This window comes from Engystomops pustulosus, chromosome 2 (genome assembly GCF_040894005.1).
Source record: "Engystomops pustulosus chromosome 2, aEngPut4.maternal, whole genome shotgun sequence".
NCBI lineage: Eukaryota > Metazoa > Chordata > Amphibia > Anura > Leptodactylidae > Engystomops > Engystomops pustulosus.
This window is the reverse complement of record NC_092412.1, coordinates 152,404,266-152,431,933: the sequence shown is the minus strand read 5'-3', so window position 1 is coordinate 152,431,933 and position 27,668 is coordinate 152,404,266. Positions and strand designations below refer to the sequence as shown.

Here is a 27,668-nt window from a genome sequence, read left to right as displayed (position 1 = left end):
ACGGAGCTGTGTGAGGTGTAATTTTTTGCGAAATGAGCCGACGTTCTCATTGCTACCGTTTTGAGGTCTGTGCGACATTTTGATCATTTTTTATTACATTTTTTATCTAAAAAGGTGTAAAAGTCGCGTTTTGGACATTTGGGCGCCATTTGCCGTTCCGGAGGTCACCGTCGTCAATAACCGTTTTTATATTTTGATAGATTGGGCATTTTGGGACGCGGCAATACCTAATGTGTCTGTGATTTTTACTATTTATTATATTTTATATCAGTTCTAGGGAAAGGGGGGTGATTTGAACTTTTAATATTTTATTATTTTTTTACATTTTTTTTTTTCTTTTTTTCCCCACTATTTCTTAGACCCTCTAGGGTACATTAACCCTAGATGGTCTGATCGCTCCTGCCATATACTGCAATACTACTGTATTGCAGTATATGGCATTTCTGCTCACTATACATTACAATGAGCCACAGGCTCATTGTAATGCATGTGCAGAAGCCATGTATCCTCGGGTCAAACGAAGACCCGAGGCTACCATGGCAACCAATCGCCGCCCTCTGATGACGTTCGGGGGAGCAGCGATCGGAGGTAATATGGCGGCACCCATGCACCGCCAAATTTAAAGTGCCGCCGGCGGCAAAGAAGAGGTTGACACCCACGATCGGTGCAAGCGAGGGTGATAGCGATGGGTCTTTGCTGCGATATACAGCAAAGCCCATCTCCGTATGAAGAAGGCTCAGCCCGTGAGCCTTCTTCATACAACCTTCACAGCTCCATGGCGGATATATCCGTCACGGAGCGTGAAGGGGTTAAGAAATGTAGGTCAGTCAGTCTGAAAAATTGGGAAAACTTTGAAAGTGTCCCCAAATGCATTTGCAAAAAGCACTACAAAGAAACTGGCTCACATGAGGACCGCCCCAGGAAAGGATGACCAAGAGTCACCTCTTCTGCAGAGGAGAAGTTCATTTGAGTCACCAGCCACAGAAACAGCAGCTCAGATTAGAGACCAGGTCAATGCCACAGAGTTCTAGCAGCAGACACATCTCTACAACAACTGTTAAGAGGAGACTGCGTGCAGCAGTCCTAGCTACTAGGAAACCACTGCTAAGACCAGGTAACAAGCACAAGAGAACAAAAAGAATGGACATTAGAACAGGGTCTGATGAGTCCAAATTTGAGAGCTTTGGTTCCGACCACCGTCTCTTTGTGCGACGCAGAAAAAAAAACTTGAATAGACTATGTAGCTAGTTCCCACCATGAAGAATGGAGGAGGAGGTGTGATGGTGGTTTGCTAGGGACACTGGGCATCTTGCAGCTGCATGCTATTCCATCTGGTATAAGTTTAGTTGGACCATCATTTATTTTTCAACGGGACAATGACCCCAAACACACCTCCAGGCTGTGTAAGGGCTATTTGACGAAGAAGGAGAGCAATGGGGTGCTACACCAGATGACCTGGCCTCCACATTCACCAGAACTGAACCCAATCGAGATGGTTTGGGGTGAGCTGCACCAGAGAGTGAAGGCAAAAGGGCAATAAGTGCTAGGCATCTCTGGGAACTTCAAGACTGCTGGAAGACCATTTCAGGTGACTACCTCTTGAAGCTCATCAATAGAATGGCAAGAGTGTGCAAAGCAGCAATCAAAGCTAAAGGTGGCAACTTTGAAGAACCTAAAATATAAGACATATTTTCAGCACTTTTTGTTAAGTAAATAATTCCAAATGTGTTAATTCATAGTTTTGATGCATTCAGTAAATCTACAATTTTTATAGTCCTGAAAATAAAGAAAATTCTTTGAATCAGAAGGTGTGTCCATACTTTTGATCTGTACTGTAGAATGGAAACAATGAGACAAAAGAAAAACCGACCAAAAGATTTTTCCATGAATGTCCTTTATTACCACACATGTGGACCCATAAGAGATGGTCGAACTGGTGACACGATTCCATCTTATACAATGGTACAACATTGGGAATTTAAAAGGCTCCTTGGGAGCTCTCAAAATATAATTAGTTCATACCGCAAACTTTGAGGTTCCAAAGAGATTCCCAACATCTAACAATGTACCTATTTGGCTCCTCCTATTACCAGATCAAGCCCAACAATAGGGCTATCCTCATTCCCTTGCACTTTCAGCCCAGTAAATGCCACCTGACATAATTTAATATCAATATTACAAATATTATCACATGTAGAGTTGTTATGACCATCTTGTTCAGATGCCCAATAAGGCACCATGTTTGAACTTTTTGTTATTTATTTATGTTATGTTTTTGTTTGGATAACCAAATAAAATATCACTTAAAAAAAACCCACAACAACACACACAATCTCTTGAAAGATATACACTTTCAGTGTTAAGGACTTGGAGTTCTGCAAAGTATACAGAGCTCCAGAAGCAGAGGAACTCATCCCAGTGCTCTTTACTGTTCAGATGCAAGAGAAAATCATTACATATAGGACTGCATTGTACTGTAAAGAGACGCTACTATCCAATCAGCACCTAATACAATTTATTTTTGGACATGCCTTTGCTAATTGGCTGGATATTCTTTGGGAAAGGTACACCTACTTTGTTCAAATGGAATCAGAATTTGATTTATGACGTTAAATAGCAAAAAGCTATTCCATATCCTATTAATGTTGTCTCTGAATGACAAATAACTAGAGAATGGTTATTTATTTATTTAGTATGATACAGCCGTCAGATACTCCTGGGACTATGGGAACAGGACAGCCTAAATTTCACATACAGCGCCATAGACCAGCTGCACAGGAAATAGCTTCCTGTACCCTCTGAGAAGATATAAAACAGTCCCAACACAACAGGACTACAGCAGTGTAAATAGCGACCCTTCTATTCAGTCCCTTTGTTTGTGCTTCTTGTGCTTTTTTTTCTTTTTCTTTGAGGTCTTTTTACTCTTCTCTGCATGGCGTCTCTTCTTTCTAGAGGGCTCAGAGTCCGAACTTTCAGAACTACTGCTTTCTGTTTCTGAGGAATCATCCTTGTCTTTCCGATGCATTTTTCTCTTCTTTTCCTGAAAGGGAGCGCGGTTGAGGTACCAAGTAATAATAACAATATCATGCCAGAACTTTCTAAGAACCTGAAGAAGGCATTTTGGATCTATATTTAGATAATTTACAGTCATTTGTATGGCTAGCGTAACTATCAAAATACACCTTCAGTAGTAAGTTATAGCGGGAATAAAATAAGAACACACAGGGACTGCAACAAAAGCTCCAGATGTCAGAAGCATAAATATGCATTAGCTTAGGACAGTCAACAGAACTCAGATCCTAAATGTAAAGTGGTTATATAACATTAAAGTAACAAGACCGATTTCTTCAGGACAAAGTTCCCCAACTATCCAGCAGTTATACGGAATAGCAAATTAGCTCTATTTTAGTCCAACAGAGTTAGGGTACAATACAATACAGTACATAATCTACCAAAATATGGGTTACTGTTTCTGGAAGAAAACAGCCATGTTTTAGCTCATATTATGAGATTATGACACAACTTTACCTTCTTTTGTTTCTTATGATGCTTCTCTGTTTTCTTGTCATTACCCGCAGCATCTTCCTCCTCATCATCATCATCCGGTACTAAACTGTATTTCGTACCTCCAGGCTGCATAAAACAATCCTTGGCAAAGTGACCTAGAAGAACCAATGTCATATATAAAAGAATAAGGCATGTGCTTTTTCTTCCTTGTAAAAGTTTTAACACAAGCTGTGAACACAAGAGGTACTACAGCTGCATAACTGTGGCTAGTACAGCGAGTCCCCAATCCTCCAAGACATAGCAAGCAATGTAAAAACTAAAAGACTAAAAAGACTTTTATATGTCAGCTCTCATTTGGCACACCTCAGTCGGCCAATTCCATGTCCTAACCTTTTAGGCCCCCTTTCTGGTATCATTGGGACTGCACATTATTTTCACAAGAAAAGAATATACCGAACATTTGAAATGGAAGTGTCAGAAGGTATGTTTATTTGACAGAAATCCATACAACAATAGAAAACCAATTCAAACTCTCTCAAAGTCCTACAAGAAGTTATTTATATTGAACACCTTTGCAGAGAGGAATATTCTTAGGTTGAGTAGGCACCAAATAGTAACTATAAGTAGACCGACCCTCTCGACTCAGGTCGTCTTCAGATAACGCTCCCTGAACACCAGATAGCAGCAGCACCACTGAGCCGCTTGTCATTAAACTTGAGCCACTGCCACAAGTTGTATATAGAGTCGGCAGCAACACATGTCTACAGCTTCAGTTTATATGCATAGGCTGCAATGAAACTCATGAAGAAGCGTGGCTAAAGCTGTAGACGTGTGTGTTTGCGTGATCTGTATATAAACACAAGCCAATAGGGACTAGTCTACTGCAGCTGTATTGCCTAACCAGTGCAACATAGGTCTTGTTCTCTGAAGGTCATCACTGCAAAACACTTAATGAGTCCCCCCAGTTCCAGACATGAAAAGATCTATAATAGGAATCGGCTGAAAACATGGGAGAAGGACACTCTTTAACAAACCCAACAGCTACTGTAGTAGAAGACAAAAGTGCACATCGTACCTTTACAGCCACACTTCTTACACACAGTGTTGAGCACTGCCTCTAGTGTAATCTTTTGCTTGCTGTAGTCCCTGAACTCTCGTCTTTTTCTCTCATCCTGCCTAAAGAGGGAACACAACATTAATAGAACCAGCAGGTGCAGGTGTACAGACACAAATATTTACAACCTTGACATCACTTACTCCAGCACCACATTATTGGAATCCAAATCTTTTCCAGTTCCTTGGTGCACAACTTTCATGGATAAAGAGATTTTTTCCTTCCCATCTTTTATCTGAAAAAGAAAGCAGACATTTTAATAAAAACCTACAAAAATAATTTACATTACATTGACATGCTTGATTATGCCTTTATTGAAAAGGTGAAACGTCACATATAAAAAGTAACTTTTTCTTTATTACGGAGTGCTGCTTCATTGTTTGCTACAGTACGTTGTAGGAACCCCTACAAAGACCTGAATGCGGCTCCACATCGCTTTGCTTTACATTAATATTAACCCCTTAATGACATGTGACGTAATATAACATCACATGCCGGATGCGGGTGCATTGAGAGGGCTCACGGGCTGGGCCCTCTCCATAGCCGGTAAGTCTTTGCTGCATAGGCCTACCATTAATGGGTGTTTTCCCGGCGATCGCTGCCGGTGGCTTCAAAAATGTTTCTAGGCAACCAGCTAGGCAGGCCAGACGTAGTTCAGAAACCCATCCTTTTTTTTTTTCCAGTAATGAGGAGATGGGGTTGAGCTCCTACAGGCCACCCTTCTCCATAGGAAGCTGGGCAGCTGCGCCAAAAATCCATTTGGGTGTGCAAGTGGCCTTACGGAGCAGCCAGGCGGTACGGTGGCCAATACGGCTATTCAAAGGGATGACCGTATTGTCCATTGTAACGAGTGTGGCTGTGTGCCACCCATATTTAAATTGTACAGGTAGAATCTGTCTGTAGTAATACTTTCATGTGTAAGGGGCTTAAGGTTAGAAGTGTGCACTGCCTGGAGGACTAAAAACCTCATAGAAACTACTGTACCGAAGGTACTTCTGGCAAACACCTTGGACCTGCCCTGAAGCTTTCAGTAAACTACAGAACATAGTATAATTATCCCCTAAAAAATAAGAACAAAACAATGTTTAGGGTAGGGTGAATTATCAAAAGAAGAGATTCTGCTGAATTTAAAGGAAACCTACCATTTGATTTGATGCATTATGAACCGAACATATCTTGAGATGCTATAGTTACACTGATGCAGGATCATATCTTGGTTAGTCCCTGTACTGAGTGGTTTTGCTGAAAAAACAATTATAACATTATGATATAGAAGCTCTTGCGCTTCTATGGCTGGGCTTGGTGCTTTTCCTCTCACATTAGTTATGCACTGCACCAATGGATGATGAAATCACTGTTCTCCCTGCCAGGCAGAATAATCAATTGCTGCACCATCTCCCAGCAGCTGTGTATAAGTGATCCAGCTCAGGTCCATTAGTCCTGTATTGGCTGTTCAGAAAACTTGTGTGTAATGTGGATCCAGCTTTCCCAAGGTCCTGAATTTTATAATTGTTTATTCATCAAAACAACTCAGCAGAGGGAATAAACAAGATATGATTCTGCATCAGTGTACCTACAGCATTCTCAAGGTATGTTTGCTTCATAATGCATCAAATCAAATGGTAGATTTTCTTTAAAAGTGCTATAAAAATTCAGGTATCCATTAGCTTATATCTAGGAACTGTACCTCACGGCCAATGACCTTCACCCACACTTTTTCTCCAACATCTATGACTTCAGAAGGACGTTCAACACGGGTACATGACAAATGTGTCCTGTGAACAAGACCTAACAAGAAAACTAAATAAGAATTTCACAAACATCCTTATTTTATTTCTTTAGCATGCTAATGGTAAATACATGGGGGTCACAAACAAGGAACTGTAATCCCTTTTGTTGGCTTGTCTGTCAGCTCTGAACACGTGCGATAACTGAAGAAGACTGCCCGGCCTGCAAACTGAGGCGGGTGGAAGCCCATTTTAATGTTTTGGACAGTTGGCTCATGGACTGGGTCATGAAATCCAGGGTTGTGTGCATGAGCCCATACAAGTAAAAGGGGATGTGTGCCATCTGCTGATACAACAGTTTATACACTCCTTCATGTCACGTTTGCATGCATCAGACCTCAGAGAGGATTCAGAAGAGAATAGTCCAGCTGTGTTACCTTGTTTTCTGCTGCCTGGTATTTTAATAAATGCTCCATATTCAGTCACATTTGCCACCTGTGGAAAGTTGGCAGTCAGGTAACGAAAGGTACAGTTTCAACAAAACATCATATGTGACAACATATACATCAGGATAATAAAATATCACAACAGCAAAAAAAAAAAAAAAAAAAAAATTAACAATACCGAGGCCTTCTTCACATTTTCTGATTGAAATGCATTTTTAAATGTAATTTAATTTCATCGGAGCGTAGAGAGGCTTGTCCTGATCACAAATGCATTTCAGCTGTATGTTGAATTGCAAGGGTCCCTGATGCTGTTGGAAAAATGTGCTTAAAAATGTACTTTGCCATAGTCATGTGTGTACCGTGCCTCTTTCGCAGCAGCAGCACTATAGATCAGAAATTCTAATATATCAGGGTATCAGAAAAGTACTGAGCAGTGGTGATGTCAATTAAACCCCTTAACACTCTGCGCCGTAGCTCTATGGCGCAGAGGTGCAGGGATTGTATGAAGAGGGCTCACGGGCTGAGTCCTCTTCATACAATGGTGGGAGTTGTTGCATATTGCAGCAAGCCCCCACCGCTAATAACCGTGGTCGGTGCTTGCACCGATCGCGGCTATTAACCCTTCCGTTTCAGCCGGCAAAGTCTTTATTGGGGATGCTGCCATCTTTATTCCGTTCGTCGCATCCCCGAACGTCATCGGGGGGGCGGCGATCGGTTGCCATGGTAGCCTCGGGTCTTCGTTTGACCCAAGGCTAAATGGCTTCTGCAGATTCGTTACAATGAGCCAGTGGCTCATTGTAACGAATAACATGCAGAAATGCCATATATTGCAATACAGAAGTATTGCAGTATATGGTAGGAATGATCTGACCATCTAGGGTTAATGTACCAGAGGGTCTAAGAAATAGTGAAAAAAAAAAGGAAAAAAAAATTAATAAAATATTAAAAATTCAAATCACCCCCCCCTTCCCTAGAACTGATATAAAACATAATAAACAGTAAAAATCACATATTAGGTATCGCCACGTCCCAAAATGCCCGATCTATCAAAATATAAAAACAGTTACGGTCAACGGTCAACCAAATGTCCGGAATGCGACTTTTACACCTTTTTGCATCATATAAAAAATGGAATAAAAAGTGATCAAAATGTCGCACAGTCCTCAAAATGGTAGTAATGAAAACGTAGTCCCCTTTTCGCAAAAAATTACACCTCACACAGCTCCGTGCGCCAAAGTATGAAAAAGTTATTAGCGTCAAAAATATTTTTTATACACATTCGTTTAATTTTTGAAAATGTATTAAAACTCCATAAAACCTGTATAAATTTGGTATCACCAAAGTACTGAACCAGAGAATAAAGTAGAGGTGTTATTTGGAGCTCACAGTCAAAGTCGTAAAAACTGAGCCCACAAGAACGTGAGTCAGGTTTTTTTTTCAATTTTTCCAGCATGTTAAAAGAAATAACATTACGGGAAAGTAAAATTTGTTACGCACAAAATAAGCCCTTACACAGGTCTGTACGCGTAAAAATGAAAAAAGTTATGGATTTTTGAAGGTGGAGAGCGAGAAATGAGCAAATAAAACCTGCGTCCTTAAGGGGTTAAAGAGAACCCGTCAGGCAAATTAAGCCCCTAAACTAAATATATTTTCATAAACTGCCATTAGAAAGCATTGCCTCTATCCCTTCATTGTCCCTCTACATGCCTGTAAACCTAAGCAATGAGGTCCTAAAGCTGTATGCAAATGACCTGTGAAATGTCCAATGAGTCATTATCATATTCAAGCTGTTCAGCTTATTCATGAGTGGGAGGTACAGCCACACCCCCAGTGCTTGACTGACAGCCTCTACAACGATGTGATGTATAATGATGTGAGGTATAATGGTGTGAGGGCTCCTCCATGCGTTTCCTGGAGCTGGCGCCCCCTGCAGCCTGTGTGTGTATAGGAGAGATACAACAGCTCACATGTGTATGTGGTGGATGCAGCATGTCAGCAGATAAAGCACAGACACTAGCAATGCTTTACCATACATTACACACATACATGAGCAGGGGGAGGAGAGGGGAGGGGTAACATCACTGCCTCTGACAATGTGACCTACCTCATTTACATAATAAATAAAAGAGGATATTATAATGATTAATGTATGAAATAACTAGATAAAGGCTGGGATGGGATCCTTGTGAGCAGCTCCAACAGGTAGAGGTGACAGAAATAGTGACAGAGACCTTATGACAGGTGTCTTTTAAAGCTGACAGGCATTATAAACCTGTGATTACACCATTATAAACCTTGATTAAACCATTCTGTTGATTGCAGGGTATTTTATTATTTGCTGTATAGATGATAAATGTGTATATAACTGTGACTATTAGTTATGGAAGTCTAGTTTTCCAGAATCACATACTACCAAGAATACTGAATTATAAGAACTTTTTAAATAATATTTAATATATTTTTTTTAAATACAGGCGGTCCCCTACTTAAGGACACCCGACTTACAGACAACCCATAGTTACATACAGACCCCTCTGACCTCTGGTGAAGCTTTCTGAATGTTTTACTATAGTCCCAGACTGCAACAATCAGCTGTAAGGTGTCTGTAACAAAGCTTTATTGATAATCCTTGGTCCCATTACAGCAAAAAATGTTTAAATTCCAATTGTCACTAATGGCAAAAAAATTTTTTGTCTGGATCTACAATTATAAAATATACAGTTCCGACTTACATACAAATTCAACTTAAGAACAAACCTCCGGACCTTATCTTGTATGTAACCCGGGGACTGCCTGTATTTACATATGCTTCAACAACACAAACATATGCTATAGCGCACCCGACCCCCCTCCCTCCCATAGATTTACAACTAAAATAATAGACTTACCAAACACGAAAAAAGACCCTCAGCAGACCCTCCACCCACCTAAAACTTTAGTCCTTTGGTCTTTCTCATAGTCCTCCTTAAAAAAGTTATCACTCTTCCAAGAACCTCTTATATTCTACTGTAGCCTAGAACTCTACCCAATTTCCCTAGATCTTCTGATATGACAGGTTTTCCTTTCACATATATGCTGTTAGCTCCTCCATCCTCCTCATCTTCTCAACTCTTTGTACCCATTTTTTACATGTAGGAGTACATGTATTCTTACAATTTGAAGATATGCATGGTCTGGCTGCATGAACTAAAGGATCTAAGAATGAGAACCTATATCTCTCCAATGGGATCTTCGAGACGTGACAAAGTAGGGGGTCTAATTCTATTTCATGTTCATCCAATTGACTCGCCACTTGTCCCACTAAGTTCCAAAAGGGGAGCATTGTAAGAACTAAGCAGTACAATTATTCATGGCTCTGCATAAATAATCTGGCAATTTATAATAGACTCCAAAGACTAAATAATACAACTAAATACAAAAAGTAAACTCCGGAGGAAAACAGCTACTAGAAGACAACCTAATCATTTTACCTCTCCTTGAAAAATTTCATATAATCCTGGCAAGTCATCCATGGCTCTGGATTAGTCCTTTGGAATGTTAATTCTTAGGATGTTTATCTGAAGGACAAAATAAATTGTTAGTTTTATATACTATAAAATAATTCTATTGTATGTAGAACTTTACTAAACTGTATAAAGTTAACGTTTCTATGCCCAGTCGTGCCCTCAGCTGCCACATTAACACCCCGACACCACCAATGTGCATTTTACTTAACTTGAAGGATTATGTACGCGTTTCAAACTTGTACAAAATTCTGTTTAGGACATGAACTGAAGGTCAAAATTAGAGAGCATAAAATTTTTCTAAAAAGGTAATGGTGTAGTCCTATGTGAATATATATTAACATGAGTAAAATAGTAGGATTGTAAGCTTATTTCATAAATTGTTTACATTCTAAACCACAGAATAAAAATGTACCGTATATACTCGAGTATAAGCCGACACAAGTACGGTATAACACGAGGCCCCTAATTTTACCACAAAAACCTATTTTTTTACTCGATTATAAGCTCGAGTGCTGAAAAACTAGGCTTATACTCGAGTATATATGGTAAATTCGATAATTGCAGAAGAACACTGATCAAAATTAGAGAACACACTGAGGGCAAAATCTCACGAGGCAGTAACACATGCATTTTCAAATGCATCAGAAAAGCTGAGAAGAGATTTGTCAGATTACATAGCTGTTAGCAATGTTAAAGGAAACCTACCACTGCTGATGGTAGGTATTAGATGTACACACCGGGCACCAGCTCAGGGTGAGCTGGTGCCGGAGATTACCTTTGCTAGTGTTTTAAACCGCTATATCGCGGTTTAAACACATTTTAATGAACAGCCCCGAGGTAGCTTCGGCATGCGTGACGCCTCCGTCACCTCCTATGGAGGCACACGCGCGCGCACGGCCACGCGCAGCGCCGAAGCTACCTCGGGGCTGTAAATCAAAATGAGTTTAAACCGCGATATAGAGGTTTAAAACACTAGCAAAGGTAAGCTCCGGCACCAACTCACCCTGAGCTGGTGCCCGGTGTTTACATCTAATACCTACCATCAGCAGTGGTAGGTTTCCTTTAATAGACAAAATGTGTTAACACATATATGTCAACACTTGTTTTGTAAACGCAATGTTAACAGCTAAGTAATCAGGCAAATCTCCTCTATGATCTGAACAGGTAAATGACATTTGTTGAACATGCTCCCCCTTCCTAAATGTAATTCCCCATTTAATGCATGTCTTTCACCTGCTAAATTAACAAAAATGTACCTAAAACCACCTCAAAACTGATTGTAACTGCTACATGTGCTGCACGCTTAAGTTATTCGTGTTTATCTGGTTCATGGTGCTAGTTTACTTTATTATCTAACAAACCCTATTTAGCTGGAACATATCTGTCCAGTTTTCACTGACTTTGCAAAAATGGTGTGCTGTTCCAAAGTGACTGAAATATTTCGGCAGCAGGTTGTCGAGATGAAGGTCAAAGGGGTGACCCTATCAACCATCGCAAGAGAAGTTGGTTGTCCCAAGTCTGATTTCTAGAATATTGCACCATTGCAACATCACAAACGCATTTGAGGCCCCTAAGAAGGTTGGTCACTCTCGGAAGACAAATGCAAGTGTTGATAGTATAATGAGGAGAGTATCCATGGGAAATCATTTCAACAATGCAGCAGGAATTTCAAGCCAGTTCAGCACTGAACAGGGTAAGGATCTGTCTCATCATACAGTGTCACAACGTTTAAGAGCATTTAACCAATCCTCTCATAGGCTAGACTCCCCTTTGCTGAGGATCATGATATGTGGAAATGGTCCACAGTTCATTTTAGTGATGAAAATAACTGGGGAAAGACTGAATACAAGGTGTGTAAAGAAGTCAGTGAAAGGTGGTGAAGGAAGTGTCATGGTTTGAGGAATACTGTCTGCAGCAGGAGCTGCACTGCATGCGTGTATCAGAAACTTCTTCAATAACATCTGCTTTCTTCCTTGTGTTCTTCACTCAATCATCCAGCAATTTTCTTGCAGCCCCAGTCACACAGAAAAATGGGTGTACACTTCCTACTGATTTGGCCAGAAGTCTAATAATACTATAATAATAACAACAACAGTATGAAATTTTCAGCAATACAAATATATAAATATATTAATATATGACTAGTTATACAAGAAAATCATTACAGCCAGTGCTTTCTATGCTTTAATAGGAAATTGAGGCAATTATAGTAATCTTGCATCATGTATTAAACAAGGAGTGCTTTTGATCGTCTCCTCAGAAGGTTCACCTTAGAGACTATGGCTCACATCCACATTTATCAAAAAGAATGCAAAATGCACCAGGTGCAGTTTGCCTGTGAAGTAGGTGCCAGATTCATGAATTGTGGCGCACCCTGCACTGCTCCGACATGGTTCACCAACTTTATGTTGATATATGGTACTTTGGGTACACTTTTCTATTGACACGGTGTACAAAACTCATCAAATGTTGATCAATGGTTAATACATTATTTCTGAAACAATAGGGGCCCGGCGGCGGTGCGGTGCCCTATCTTTGTGCGAGTGTATTGCCATGCCGTACTGCATAAATATTGCAGTAATGATCGTGTAACTCCTACTGTATGTGGGAATAAGAGATTGAGCAACTTTAGTGGCGCATTATACTGTGTATGAAGTAGGCCTTTTATACAGTGTGGGGGATGGGTGTTTTTACACAAACCATATGCACTACAAGCAAATACACACTCCATTCAAACATATGAATAAACATGTACACGTACAGTGTCGGACTGGGGTACCTTGGGCCCACCAGAGGAATAGATTTGGAGGGCCCACTGGATCAGATTTTGATGCAAATCTTCCTGCACATCATCCGCATTAAGATGTGCATTATGTGCAGCTATCCTAATATTACCATTAAAGGCTTACATTTTGCAACTTTAAAACAACAATGCAGGATAATCGAAGTCATAAGGTTTTTATGTTTTATAGCCCACACATGAACTAAATATTCTTTATTTCCCCCCCGAGATAACCAGACTCGCAACTGTTCTGGAACTGCAGGACTCTGTAGTTGTGCAGTAGCCACAAGAGCAGCTAAACAGTGGTGTGCTGCATACCGGCGCCACCGTGGCGAGGTGCTGATTACCGGCGCCACCGTGGCGAGGTGCTGCATACCGGCGCCACCGTGGCGAGGTGCTGCATACCGGCGCCACCGTGGCGAGGTGCACAGCAGATGCAGTGGAAACGCAATGTAATCTTGGCATGTAATCAAGGCTGAAGCCAGTGGAATGCGTCAAAACCGCAACACACAACGCGACGCAATGCATCGTGTGATGCGCACATACACTGGACTATAAATCCGACTGTCGGAAACCTGCCAGTCTAACACATAGACAACTGCTCAAAATCCTGCCTAATGATAAATCTCCCCCAATGTGTGAAATCCTCAGTAATAATTACTTATTTGTCGCAGCACATGGAAGAGTTTCTTCATTTAAGCAGTGTGTGTCCCTGATCTAACTCAAGCATAAGTAATAATCAATAATATAGTAAAAGCGTCCACTTTCGTGCACAAATGAATGCTACCATCTTCTATACTCCCCACAAATGAACTGTAACCAGGAAGCATAATACAACACAAAAGGCTGAGTATACATGTGATTATTATTGGTCATATAATTCTCTGCTTGCTGTCGTTCAAAAGAAGTTTTCATCCCTGGCCGTGTGATATCACACAGGTGATTGGCTCTTTACAGTAATCAGAGCTGTGTATTACAACAAGTCGTGCACCTGTGTGACATTACATGACCCGGGATATAACAAGCTGTGCACCTGTGTGACATCACATGACCAGGGATATAATGAGCCGCGCAGCTGTGATATCACGTGAGCAGGGTACAGGAAGTAAACCACAAAGTTTAGTATAAAATGACAACAAACAGAGCAAAACGCTAAGAAATTAAGTGTGATGCCATTACCTTGCATCACACTCGCAACGCATGCTGTAAACCGGAACTGAAATGACATGCTAAGTCCCGGAGTGCAGCGTTCGGGCCGGGAGATCCCGGAAGCACGCGTTGCGAGTGTGAGGCAAGGTAATGGCATCACACTCGCAGTGGGGAGCGGGCCTTAACACTGCTGCTTACACTTCCAGCTTTGGAGAGAAAAAAACTCTTTCAAAGCAGGCAAACGCATAATAGCATGTAAAATGCATCCCCAAAATTGCGGTGTATGAGCACACTCTAAAACTCGGTACAAAGGGTTGTAATTATGTGAAACATTATCAGGAGTATCTAAAGGTGAGATTCACAAGATGCACTAGTTTTGAAATGCATTACTAGCACATCAAGCAAAAATACATCTGAAAACATTCATATGAGTTGCGGTATAAAATGCATGTATTTATTCCTGATACTTTTGCAAAACATTAAAAAATGCATCTTTTTCCAGCCTGAAAAGGTAATACAATTTAATCATTAGGAAAGAACAGTATAATAATAGATATAGATGCTTTCTTAGGACTATGGAGCCACATGTATACATACAAAAATGCACATATACACACAGTTTATACAAGTATATTTCATGTATAAGGTGTACATTATGGTGTTCAAAACTTCACACAGAAACTCACTTACTGTTTCTGGGGGAAGACTGTGATGTGGGAATCTGCAGCTTTGCTACAGTGTGTTGCTGGCAGGGACAGAGGCTGCTGCCATCCCCTGTGGAGAACACTGCTTTATCTCACCAGTGCCCTGCTCCTGTGACTGGCATTTGAGGTAGAAGCAAGGTGGGTGAGGACCTTGGTGTTTTCTATGCCATTTTCAGGCAGAACGAGCAGCTCACAGCGCAGCTGCAGAGGCCGACAGGAAGTCTCAGAAGTTTCGGGGTTTCAGCCCTGCCGGCACATAATAACTACTGTACCAGTTGTAGAAATGTTCCTCCACAGAAGGTGGGGGCCCATTTGAGGATGGAGGGCCCTGGAATCTTCCATGCTCCTCTTTTCTAACCTTTGAGGCCGGCTCAGCTGACCTGCAGTTCCTCAAGAAGTTGGATGGTCCGATGTGCACAGGAAACAGCTTGTTTCTGCTCAGGAGCTGTTTACAACTACATGTGCTTCTCACACAAGCATTGAGGTATCAGGAATCGGGGCCCACCGGAGGATTCTCCGGCCCTCCGTTGTGCCAGTCCGACCCTGCACATGTAGATCAGACGGCACACTACACAAAAACACATAATCAGACACATTGGGCAGATTTATCAAGTGTCTGAAAGTCAGAATATTTCTAGTTCCCCATTGCAACCAATCACAGCTCAGCTTTCATTTTACCAGTGCTCATGAGTTTTTTTAAAAAGGAGATGTGATTGGTTGCCATGGGCAACTAGAAATATTCTGACTTTCAGACACTTTATAAATCTGCCCCATTACCTATACATACTTCTCACAGTGTTTCTGAGGTAGATGAGAGCTCTTATTGTAGGGCTGAATTGTAGCTGGTCCCAGTATCACACATGCTATACCTGCTCATCCCCTCCTGCTCCCACTGACGGTGGGACAGAGAGTGATTGACTGGATCCTAAATTATCCCATTTATAACCCCTTAATGCCGAAGCCCTTTTTCGGTTTTACTTTTAATTCCCCACCTTCAAAAAACTTTTTTACTTTTCCATGTAAAGAGAATTGCACTTCATAGTGATGGTATTTATTATTCCATGCCGTGTACTGGGAAGCAGGAAAAAAATTCCAAATGCAGTGAAATTGGTGAAAAAAAAAGCATTTGTGACGTTTTCTTGTGGGCTTGTGGATTTTACAGCTTTCACTGTGCGCCCCAAATGACATGTCTACTTTATTCTTTGAGTCGAGTTGATCACAAGGATACCAAATTTGTATAGGTTTTATAATGTTTTCATACATTTACACATACACATTTTTTTTAATTTTGCTATCATCTGGCACTAATAACTTTTTAATACTTCGGGACTGTGAGTGGTGTAATTATTTGCAATTATTTTCAATGCCTCTATTTTTAGGACTGTGCGGCCATTTGATCACTTTTGATAGAATTTTTTTAGATTTTTCAAAATGGCAAAAAAGTGGCATTTTCGACTTTGCGTGCTATTTCCGTTACAGGGATAAACACTGAAAAAACTTTATTTTATTTTGATAGATTGGGCATTAACGGTTAACGGTAACGGTTTGCTACAATATACAGCAAACAGTTACCGGCTATGGAGAGGGCTCAGCCCGTGAGCCCTCTCCATTCACCTGCAGCCGATGTTAGCTTATAATATACTTTTCTTTTTTTTCCCATTGTCAGTAAGATGATGTGGATACCCCATAATTACTTATTTTCTCACAATCAAAACTAATATGGGGAAAAATCTATTGTTTTTGCATGGCTGTCTTCCAAGTGGCATAACACTATTACTTTTTTGTCTATGAAGCTGGTTCATGTCTTGTTTTTTGCGGGGTATGTAGTAATTTGCAGTAATCCTAGATATGTTTTTTTGATCACTTTTTATTGCATTTTATGTGGGATGAAATAGGTACAAATCATGTCTTTTGGTGGGCTTTTTACAGCTCTGTACACGGAAGAAAAAAGTTATGGATATTTTTACGGAAGGAAACAAAAAAAAATGGAAGCAAAAAAAATTAAAAAAGGACATCAACACGAAATGAATAATGGAGGATAAGTTTAGAGGCCTGTGTGCCACTAAAACTGAAAGAACCTAATGATTGAAGAAAACTGTGGGAATCCCATGGCCCATGACACCGCACACCAACATAATGAAGACCTACGACCAGAAACTTAATAAAACTCGTGCAGCTCTCAGCATTTACCTTGTGCAAGCCGCCATGTCGTAATCCCTCCCAACCGCTGCTCAGCGGCCAATAGCAGCCCAGCGTCTACATTCTGTTAGAAGAATCAGCTCGAAGCTCCTCCCACCTGCTGTACCTCAGTCGCTCATTAGCGTCTCAGACATTTTTACTTCCTACCACGTGATTAGGATCTTCCTGCTATTGGTCTCCGCGGCGCAGGAAGTCTACGTCATCTCTCGGTGCCGGAACGGCGAGACCCGGTTGCATGTTAGGAATTTGTAGATTTATTCATTTATTCGCGTAATAGTTGTAGGAAAGAGTGAAAGATGATCGAGCTGAACAAGCGGAAAGGGATGGAGTTGATCCCGGTGCCCGCTAAGAAGCCGCGGACTGAGGTGGTGGTGGCGGCGGCGGTAAGTTGTTATTTATAACACATGGTAACTGCTTCCCACTCACATATAGTGCACATATAGAGCTAGACTGCAGTGGAGGGACAATGGAAGTGCCCACTTTTTGGATTTTACCACAATTTTTGGCTTCCAGTCATGTTTAGTTCTTGGAAAGAGCACAGCTGCCCTGGAGATAAAACAACTGATGAAGGTCTATCTTCTCTGTTGCAGTTATGATATTCATAAGCGCTATCCTGGATGTTATGGGGAATACAGCAGGAGCCCTCAACAACCATTCTAACTTGTGCATCTCCACAAAGGATTTGGAGAGGTCACATGCCAAACTGTGTAGATCTATGGGAATTATTGTCAGTGACAAATACATGAAAAATTACATGCTGCTTTTATTAATAAAGATGACAACCGATCCATCTAAATTGTTGTTCAACAGTTTTCCAGTTGGGATGGCATGTTGTGTAGCCCCTTCTATTATTCAATTATGGAAAAAATGGTGTGTCAGCTACCCCCACCCCCTCATTTTTTATAGATAAACTTCTGTACATTGCAGTTAATAGTGAATGGAAGATCTTCTGTTTTTAGTTTCTCCGGAAACTGAAAACTCTGAAATAGATGTGAACATTATTTATGTTAAAGATGAAAAGTTGCATTGGCTAGCTGTAGATATACTGTATCTACTGTCTGCAAAGCTCAAATCTTATCCAGATAGCTCCTTACTATATAACAATATATCGGTTTTGTAGCAGATGTTTGTGTGTATAGAATATTGCATAGACATCGGTTTATGAACTGCTTATCGAGAGGAGGTTTATGCCGCTCTTAAGTTTTTCAGGATCAGCAGTCATGTTGTGTAAGTATTGGTATAAGATCTTGGTCTTATTCATTGTTTTTGTTGCCTTGTAGGGACCACCAAGATCATCCAGTCTCCAAGCTCCTATTATGCTGCTATCTGGACATGAAGGAGAAGTTTACTGCTGCAAATTTCATCCCAATGGACTGACTTTGGCATCATCGGGATTTGACAGATTAATACGTGAGTATTTTGGCTTTAGATGATATAAGAAAAATAAACATACATGTTCTGATCACATCTGAAAGTTGTTTCTGTAAAGTGAAGGTATGTACACTGCATATCATTTAGTAAGTATCTTAACCTCTCAACGTCCAGACCTGAAACGCCTTTAAAGGGTTACAACAAGAATTGTGTTTTGGGCGTGTTCACACATTGCATTTTCATTGCGTTTGAAACGCGTTACAACAGCTGAGGAGAGGTGATTTGGCTTATTACTTCACTGTTAACATTTACGTTTACAAAACGTGTCATAAATGCGACGTTAACACGTGTTTTGTTAACACATGTGTTAACAAACATAAACGGTAATGTAATTGGGCAAATCACCTCTCATCAGCTGTTGTAATGCATTTCAAATGCAATGTGAATGCGCCCTCTAGGTACCAGGCTTCAGGAGATATTTGGGTGATTTGAATTGTGCCCCCCTCCTGTGAGCTGAAGGCAGAATGTTGAAGGAGCAGAAAGAATTATCTTAAAGTTTGTTGAACTGTAAAAGTACTCGCACCCTTTGCATTTGTGGCTGAACTTGGGTAAAGGGTGATGGAATGATTTTGTACATGTGTATAACATATTTTGGTAAAAGTTTATTCAGTTTTACTACTTGTATTTAAAACAAAAATTAAAATGGAAAAATGACAAACGGCAGGGCCGGCTCCAGGTTTTAATGGGCCCCTGGGCGACAGAGCTCTAGTGGGCCCCTTTATGGGCCGCCCTCCAGTAGTCACACTGCCCCCCATACCCCCCCCCCATCCCCATGTACGCATCCCCCTGTATACGCACTGGCGCGCCCCCTCCTCCTGTATACGCACTGGCGCGCCCCCTCCTCCTGTATACGCACTGGCGCGCCCCCTCCTCCTGTATACGCACTGGCGCGCCCCCTCCTCCTGTATACGCACTGGCGCGCCCCCTCCTCCTGTATACGCACTGGCGCGCCCCCTCCTCCTGTATACGCACTGGCGCGCCCCCTCCTCCTGTATACGCACTGGCGCGCCCCCTCCTCCTGTATACGCACTGGCGCGCCCCCTCCTCCTGTATACGCACTGGCGCCCCCCCCCCCTCCTCCTGTATACGCACTGGCGCCCCCCCCCCCTCCTCCTGTATACGCACTGGCACGCCCCCCCCCTCCTCCTGTATACGCACTGGCACGCCCCCCCCCCCCTCCTCCTGTATACGCACTGGCACGCCCCCCCCCCTCCTTCTGTATACGTACTGGCACGCCCCCCCCCCCTCCTTCTGTATACGTACTGGCACGCCCCCCCCCCCCTCCTTCTGTATACGTACTGGCACGCCCCCCCCCTCCTTCTGTATACGCACTGGCGCCCCCCCCCCCCTCCTCCTGTATACGCACTGGCGCCCCCCCCCCCCCCTCCTCCTGTATACGCACTGGCGCGCCCCCCCCCTCTTCCTGTATACGCACTGGCGCGCCCCCCCCCCCTCTTCCTGTATACGCACTGGCGCGCCCCCCCCCCTCTTCCTGTATACGCACTGGCGCCCCCCCCCCTCTTCCTGTATACGCACTGGCGCCCCCCCCCCCTCTTCCTGTATACGCACTGGCGCGCCCCCCCCCCCCCCTCTTCCTGTATACGCACTGGCGCGCCCCGCCCCCCTCTTCCTGTATACGCACTAGCGCGCCCCGCCCCCCTCTTCCTGTATACGCACTGGCGCCCCCCCCCCCTCTTCCTGTATACGCACTGGCGCGCCCCCCCCCCTCTTCCTGTATACGCACTGGCGCGCCCCCCCCCCCCCTCTTCCTGTATACGCACTGGCGCGCCCCGCCCCCTCTTCCTGTATACGCACTAGCGCGCCCCGCCCCCCTCTTCCTGTATACGCACTGGCCCTGATGTCCTGCTGACCTGTGGGCCCCTCCAGTGCCCCGGCACTTGCCCGGGTTAGCTGAGAGCTGAGTGCTGGCGCTGGGCCTGTTCTGAGTCATTTACTGGCTAATTTCTATAAAGAAAAAATGTCATTAATAAAACTATCCTATCAAGATAGTCTCAGATGCCATGAGTAAAACTTGCTTTAAATTGTAAAGCTTTCCCTAAGCTTTAAAGAAGCGCATAACAGAATTGCAAACATTGACCTGGACATTCAAACATCAATGAACCAAAGGGATTAAACAGAAGTTATTTTGATTTTGCTCTTTAAAAATTCATACCTTCCCAAAAACACTTTTTGGCTAGGGTAGGGATCTCGTAATACAATTGTCCAACTGTATAGTGTTTTTTTTTTTTTTTTTTTTTTTTTTCTTGTTTTTTTTTCTTATGTATTTATTTAGTTTTTCTGCTTTTTGCAGTTCTGTGGAATGTTTATGGAGACTGTGATAACTATGCAACCTTAAAAGGTCACAGTGGAGCTGTAATGGAATTGCATTACAATACAGATGGCAGGTAAGTCAGCACATCGTTCTGACTCTTAGGTAACAGACTTTTGAGGAGGGTGAATGGCTCTCAACTACAGATGAAATGTAGTTTGCAAGCTCCATTACATAGTGACATTGAACAATAACAAAATATACGCACTCTTCTATAGTATATTTATAAACCTCCCCTTAACCCAGTGGTTCTCAACCCGGGGGAAGAATGACCAAAACACAGGGGTAGCATAAAGCCATTATGCACACACTAGTGGCTGCAGGACCATTCAAGGTCTCGCTGCAGGGGTGGCTATAGCAACTGTATTTTATACAGAAATACAGCTGCTACAGCCTCCCTGCCGACTAAAGGACCTGTGATGATCATCACATGCCCCTTCGGTTTCTCAATCACATACAGCAGGGGTGTTGTGAAGAGGGGGAGATAGATGGACGACTAGACCTGTGGGGATACTGGGTAATATCTGGGGAAGAGATTCTTTATTGTGGAGTGGGAGTCAGGTTTTGGAGGGATTTGTTCTTTTAAGGGATATACGAAATGCAGAGCGCTAAGGAGTTAAAGGAATCCTACCATGAAAAGTAGATCTGATAGTAGATTCCTCCTGCTTGCCTCTGCCATAATCTGTAAATTAATAATCCTGGAACCTAACTTAAATTTACTTTAGTAATACGTAAACTGCAGAGGCTGTACGTCATAAGGCTTAGTTAGTTGCATCGTGTGATTGTTACGATGCCACGTTCATGATGACCAGTGTTTGTAGGGCAGTAGTGGGTTCTCGGCTCTGATGTCCACTGAAAGGTCTCCAGGACTGTCTTCATAGAGCCTGTTCTGCAATACATTAGTACACTGGGGAAAAGAAAATGGTGTGTTAAAAAAAAAAAAGTTATAAAAAAATGTGAAAGTCACAACAAAAACACTAGATATTGGGTATTGCCATGTCCATGACAACCTGTACAATAAAATATAATTGTTACTGCACCTGCACAGTGAACACCATCAAAAAGGGAACAACCTTGCACAAAATATATTTTCACAATCCAACATAAAAACAGGATAAAAAGTGATCAAAAAGTAACATTTACCCCAACATGATGGTTTAATGGTTTAAAACCACTCCCTAAATAAAAAAAAATGTTATGCCTTTTGTGGCGATGCAAAAGCAAGCAAATTTCTCTCCAAATAAGTAAAATCTGCAAAACTAATAAACCATAAAAATCTATTTAAACCGGTTTTCGCCATAATTGGGGTGAATCCCCTAAATGATGTTCTTTAAAAGTGGATCTCCTCCTGCAAAAAATCAACATTACAAAAAAATAAACGTTTTATACCCGGTAATTTGTGACAATGCAATCTGTTCTGTTTTTCCATTCTATGCCCGGACATGTGCCCATACAGCTGTTTATCACCACATTATTTACTAAATTGTACCTCCATTTCGTTAAAACCCCTGTGAATCACCTAAAAGGTTAACAAACTTCTTGAAGTTGGTTTTCCATACTTTTAAGGTTTTATTTATTTATTTTTTTAAAAGGCCTCTTAAAGTTGAGCGAGTACCTATAAATATAGGTTTTGCCGATTATTCATAAAACTGCAAAAAAACAAAACAAAGTTTTAAACTCCCCTAACAACCTAAAAAAATGAAGCAGACATTCATGAAATGTTACTTGGGTGATATCTGTCTTAAAAGCCTAGAATTTAGAACTTGGTTGGATTTTCCTTTGATTTTGGTTTAGGTATACAGGCAGTCCCGGCTTGCGAATAAGATGGGTTTGTAGGTTTGTTCTTACGTTGAATTTGTATGTATGTTGGAACTGTATCGTTGCATTATCATTTATCATTGTCACCCCAGCCAAATTTTTTATTTATTTTTTGCTCCCTGTGACAATTGGATTTTATAAAATGTTGGATTGTCATCAGAATTAAAAATTAAAGCTTAATTGTAGACACCGTTGAAAACTGCTATTGCTGTTTATTGCAGCAGAAAAGTACAGTAAATTACCAACATCCAAAGGTCTGTTTGTAACTAGGGGGTCGGGTGTTCTTTAAGGGGTATTCAAGGAATATGAACTTCTGATACAAATACCCATGATGCAATAAATTACATTTTTAAATAACTAATTACATATAAGCTTATATGTTAAGGACCCATTTGTATATGAATTATGCTGATTCCTGAAATACCCTTTAAGTAGGGGACCACCTGTATTTTCGCAACATGCTCCTGTGTAGCCATTAGCCTTTAACTATTACAACAAAACTGGTGAGAAAGTGTCTAAAACTGTTCAGAAAAAATTAACTTTTTGTGGTACAAATTAAGAGTTTTCTTTCTGTGTAAATGGATTGATAAATCTTCCCTGTTGTTTTTGTGTCTATTATGTGAGTTACTTTCGTACAGTGTAATAAGTTGAATTATTTGTAATCAATTTCACAGCTTGCTGTTTTCTGCCTCAACTGATAAAACTGTTGCCATTTGGGACTGTGAAACGGGAGAGAGAGTGAAGCGTCTTAAGGGACACACATCATTTGTCAATTCCTGTTACCCTGCCAGACGGGGCCCCCAACTTATCTGTACAGGCAGTGATGATGGAACTGTGAAGGTGGGTAAATTGTTTGTCTAGGAAAACTATTTTAACTATTGTAGTATGATTGTCAAGGTAAACCACATCTCCCCTGCAGTTCACCCCTGAAGTGCATGATCGCTTTCTGCTTTTGGACTTTATGCAAGATGTAAAATGGTTGCTGGGTTTTATTGATCATCAAATAACAGAAAATTCTGGTCTTGGTTTACAAAAATAAAATAAGTAGCATAATACCTACTTTCTTAATTAATTATTTTTTTTTTTATTTTTTTTTTTCCTTTTTAGCTCTGGGATTTTAGGAAAAAAGCTGCAGTGCAGACCTTCCAAAACACATATCAGGTTTTATCTGTCACTTTTAATGACACCAGTGACCAGATCATCTCTGGAGGGATTGACAATGACATTAAAGTAAGTCTTTTCTGTTGTTTCTTGCATACAGTGGTTCTGAATCTTATTGGTATAGTTTATATTTTGTCATATTCTTGGCACAAATGAAAGACCTATAAATATAAAATATTTTAACCTTCTCTCAGGTTTGGGATCTGAGGCAAAATAAGTTGATGTACACAATGAGAGGACATGGAGATTCTGTGACTGGCCTGAGCCTCAGTTCTGAAGGTTCTTACTTGCTTTCCAATGCTATGGATAACACAGGTATTGTACAAAAAGAAGAAAGATAATCTATCTCCATGAAAATGATATGTGATCTGCAACATATTATTGAGCAGAAGTTAAACTTGTCATGTAATAATTTACATTGTTTATCTTCCTATGGTCATCTATATCTGTCATTGATGACTGTCTCTCTGTACCCAAGTCATATGCTGACAGACATGCCTATGCTATTGCATATCCGGTTATAGTCCTTCATACAATCCTATTTCATAGGATTTATTTAGCACTACTTTTCTGCTGGTCAGTCACTCATGTTGGTTGTAAAAAAAGGTTGTGGGAGCACAATACAAAATGAACTATATCTATGTATTTTGGTCATAGTTCGCGTTTGGGATATCCGCCCTTTTGCTCCAAAAGAAAGATGTGTGAAGATCTTCCAAGGGAATGTGCACAATTTTGAAAAGGTTAGTGACTACTTAAATTGATGTTGGGACTTTTTACTGAGTGAGAAAGTTGAAACTAACTGGCTGCTTGTATATTCCAGAATCTGCTGCGTTGTTCATGGTCTGCTGATGGCAGCAAGATAGCAGCAGGGTCAGCTGACCGGTAAGTGTCATCTACATGTCTTTTTTTCTGCCTTAACTTGTCCTTATTTTACCCTTCGATACTGAGGGATCTAGGGTTACATTTTCTGCTTTTTTTCCTGAACAGATTTGTTTATGTTTGGGACACTACATCCCGCAGGATTCTCTATAAACTTCCAGGCCACGCCGGCTCTGTCAATGAGGTAGTCTTCCACCCAGAAGAGTCAGTTGGTGAGTGTGCACTGATATATTTCCTACATGCCAGATGAACAGAAATGCGTTTTTCTAGTCTGGAAGAATATAGGGTAACGTCTTGAGGCATTTTATTACCTTTCTGGTAGGTTTACAGCCGACATGGTGGTTCCCTTGCAGGAGTTTATTCCCTCTGCTAGTTGTTTTAGATTTGTGCTAATTTACAGTAGAAACAAAGATCCGGCAAACCAACAAATAATCTTATGGTTCTTATTTTTTTTCCTATAATTAAAGTACCTTGATGTTTTGAGTATTACAGCAATATGCTAAATGCTTGTAAATGAATTTGATTAACTACAATAAAAGACTAATCGCTATATGATTACAAGTTGCTAGCATGAGAATTTTCATACAAGGGCACAAAGATGTCTATTCTGGATGTTCCAATGTAAAACAGAAGTGGAAATACAAGAATTAAACCAATGGAAATTACCAGTAATATCTAAAACAAGTGTTCTCCAAAGCAGAAGGCAAAACTACTGTGTTTATAGATATAAAAACACCAAATGTGGAGAATGCCAAAATAGCAGATCACTTTTGTAGGAAGTGCCAACTATTACTTAACAACAAAACTGAGTACTCAGTTTTTTTTTTTTTTAAAGTGGTGCATCTGTTTTTCTTATAATGCAAGGACTCCCTGCAAGCCAAGCTGCTAAAAACGGTTACAGCGCCAGTGCTACAGTTTGGACTGCATACAGGGAGTACTTTTGTCATATTTCTACATGATCCAAGGACTCACATCCAATACAATATCTTCAGTTTGGGGATTGGACAAGTATACAGCTTTGCATCCTCAGGCTGTTTGTTATTTAGTAAGAGGTTTTTTTTTAGCACCTACGGCATGAAGAGAAGCCATTCATAATATGGGTTGATGGACCAAAAGCAGTTTTCCTAGTGGGTGTTTTTAATTATTATTATTATTATTATTATTATTATTATTATTATTATTATTATTATTATTATTATTATTATTATTATTATTATTATTATTATTATTATTATTATTATTATTATTATTATTATTATTATTATTATTATTATTATTATTATTATTATTATTATTATTATTATTATTATTATTATTATTATTATTATTATTATTATTATTATTATTATTATTATTATTATTATTATTATTATTATTATTATTATTATTATTATTATTATTATTATTATTATTATTATTATTATTATTATTATTATTATTATTATTATTATTATTATTATTATTATTATTATTATTATTATTATTATTATTATTATTATTATTATTATTATTATTATTATTATTATTATTATTATTATTATTATTATTATTATTATTATTATTATTATTATTATTATTATTATTATGGGATCCAGACTCCCAACATTATAGTTATGATCTAAGGCAGTGATGGCGAACCTTTTAGAGACTGAGTGTCCAAACTACAACCAAAATCTACTTATTTACCATGAAGTGCCATTGTGGCATTTTAAGCAGTAACTTATTGCTACGTGTTCTTCCACATCTTTCAATTGTATCCGCAGCCTAAGGCTACCAATACAGTTGAAAGAAAGAGGGCAGATAGCTTCTCTCCAGGGTCTCTTAGTACAGGAAGAATGGTGGGTCCACACCTTCCCATTTTTCCTGCAGTTCCAAACAGCCAATGACGTGTCACTTTAAAATAGCACTCTTAAGTTGCCTGGGACTGCAGGAAGATTTGGTGGATTTGGTCCTGTTTGGTGAACTCTGTCCTGCAGTGATGGCCTGAGTGCCCACAGAAAGGACTCTGAGTGCCGCCTCTGGCACCAGTGCCATAGGTTTGCCATCACTGATCTAAGGAATCCCTGCATCTCTGCAAGATGACACTCTTGTACTGTAATAATCTTTGTAGTATGGGTGGAGGGTTTTATATATTATGCTATAATAATTGTATGTTCACCATCATACAGTACATCATTAAATAACTTTTTCTTTTTTTGTCTTCACAGTTCTCTCTGCCTCCAGTGACAAAAGACTTTACATGGGGGAAATTCAATGAAGCAGCCACATACTTTTACTTCTTTAGTTTGTGTTTGCTGCAGAAACTTCTGTGACTGTTGCATACATATGAAAGCGGTTTGTAAGTCACTTGTACATGCTGCATAAGCAACCTCTTTCATATGTGTGGGATGAATTTTCAGTAGTCGCCATTTGTACAATAAATCTGCCAAAATAGAATGTATCCTTACTGTGGAGTAGGGATGCTACTTATTTCACAGCTTCCCAGGTTCATGTTGTCCAACGTGATATATGAAGATCACTGAACAAGTGGTATGTAGGTGGAGATTTAGTCTGTACATCGAGAAAATTCTCATGGTTGATAGAATTCCTTTTTTATTTTGTATTATAAACAGTTTTATTACAGTTTCTTGAATTGTCTGTTATTTTAATCCGAAATTGTCACCTATTTTATTTGAGTTTCATAAGTTCCAAAAAGATAAAATGTCTGGAAACTAAATTGTCTTTGTTGTGCCCCATGTTTTATTATATTTTTTTTTTTTTTTTTTTTTTTTTTTTTTTAATTTCAGCTTGTCTACTAAGTGGGTTTTTTTTTTTTTTTCTTGTCTGTTTGTTTTGGTTCTTCTTCTTTTTGTGTGCAAAGCCATATGAGGACTTAAAGGGGTATTCCTATCTGGGCATTTACATTTAATTAAATTC

At 40.3% G+C, this 27,668-nt stretch overlaps 2 protein-coding genes across 3 annotated transcripts; one reads left to right on the top strand and one right to left on the bottom strand.

The window, feature by feature from the left end:
- Positions 1-1,877: 1,877 nt before the first annotated feature.
- ZCCHC17 (zinc finger CCHC-type containing 17) lies at positions 1,878-17,268 on the bottom strand. 2 transcript variants are annotated; one of them, XM_072136944.1, is made up of 8 exons: positions 17,126-17,268; positions 10,265-10,351; positions 6,786-6,843; positions 6,309-6,409; positions 4,765-4,856; positions 4,583-4,683; positions 3,529-3,662; positions 1,878-3,040 (listed from the first exon to the last, which is right to left on the bottom strand). In XM_072136944.1, exons 2-8 carry the CDS (start codon positions 10,304-10,306, stop codon positions 2,864-2,866), a joined length of 705 nt encoding a protein of 234 aa, XP_071993045.1. In that variant the 5' UTR covers positions 10,307-10,351; positions 17,126-17,268; the 3' UTR covers positions 1,878-2,863. The 2 variants fall into 2 exon arrangements, with proteins under 2 accessions (XP_071993045.1, XP_071993046.1); XM_072136945.1 differs by lacking the exon at positions 17,126-17,268 and adding an exon at positions 15,805-15,823.
- On the top strand, positions 17,243-27,468 carry SNRNP40 (small nuclear ribonucleoprotein U5 subunit 40). Its single transcript, XM_072136943.1, has 10 exons — positions 17,243-17,517; positions 18,415-18,544; positions 20,877-20,970; positions 23,387-23,552; positions 23,820-23,942; positions 24,068-24,188; positions 24,531-24,613; positions 24,694-24,755; positions 24,861-24,964; positions 26,960-27,468. The coding sequence occupies exons 1-10, from the start codon at positions 17,431-17,433 to the stop codon at positions 27,007-27,009; spliced, it is 1,020 nt and encodes a 339-aa protein (XP_071993044.1). The 5' UTR covers positions 17,243-17,430; the 3' UTR covers positions 27,010-27,468.
- The last annotated feature ends 200 nt before the right edge of the window (positions 27,469-27,668 follow it).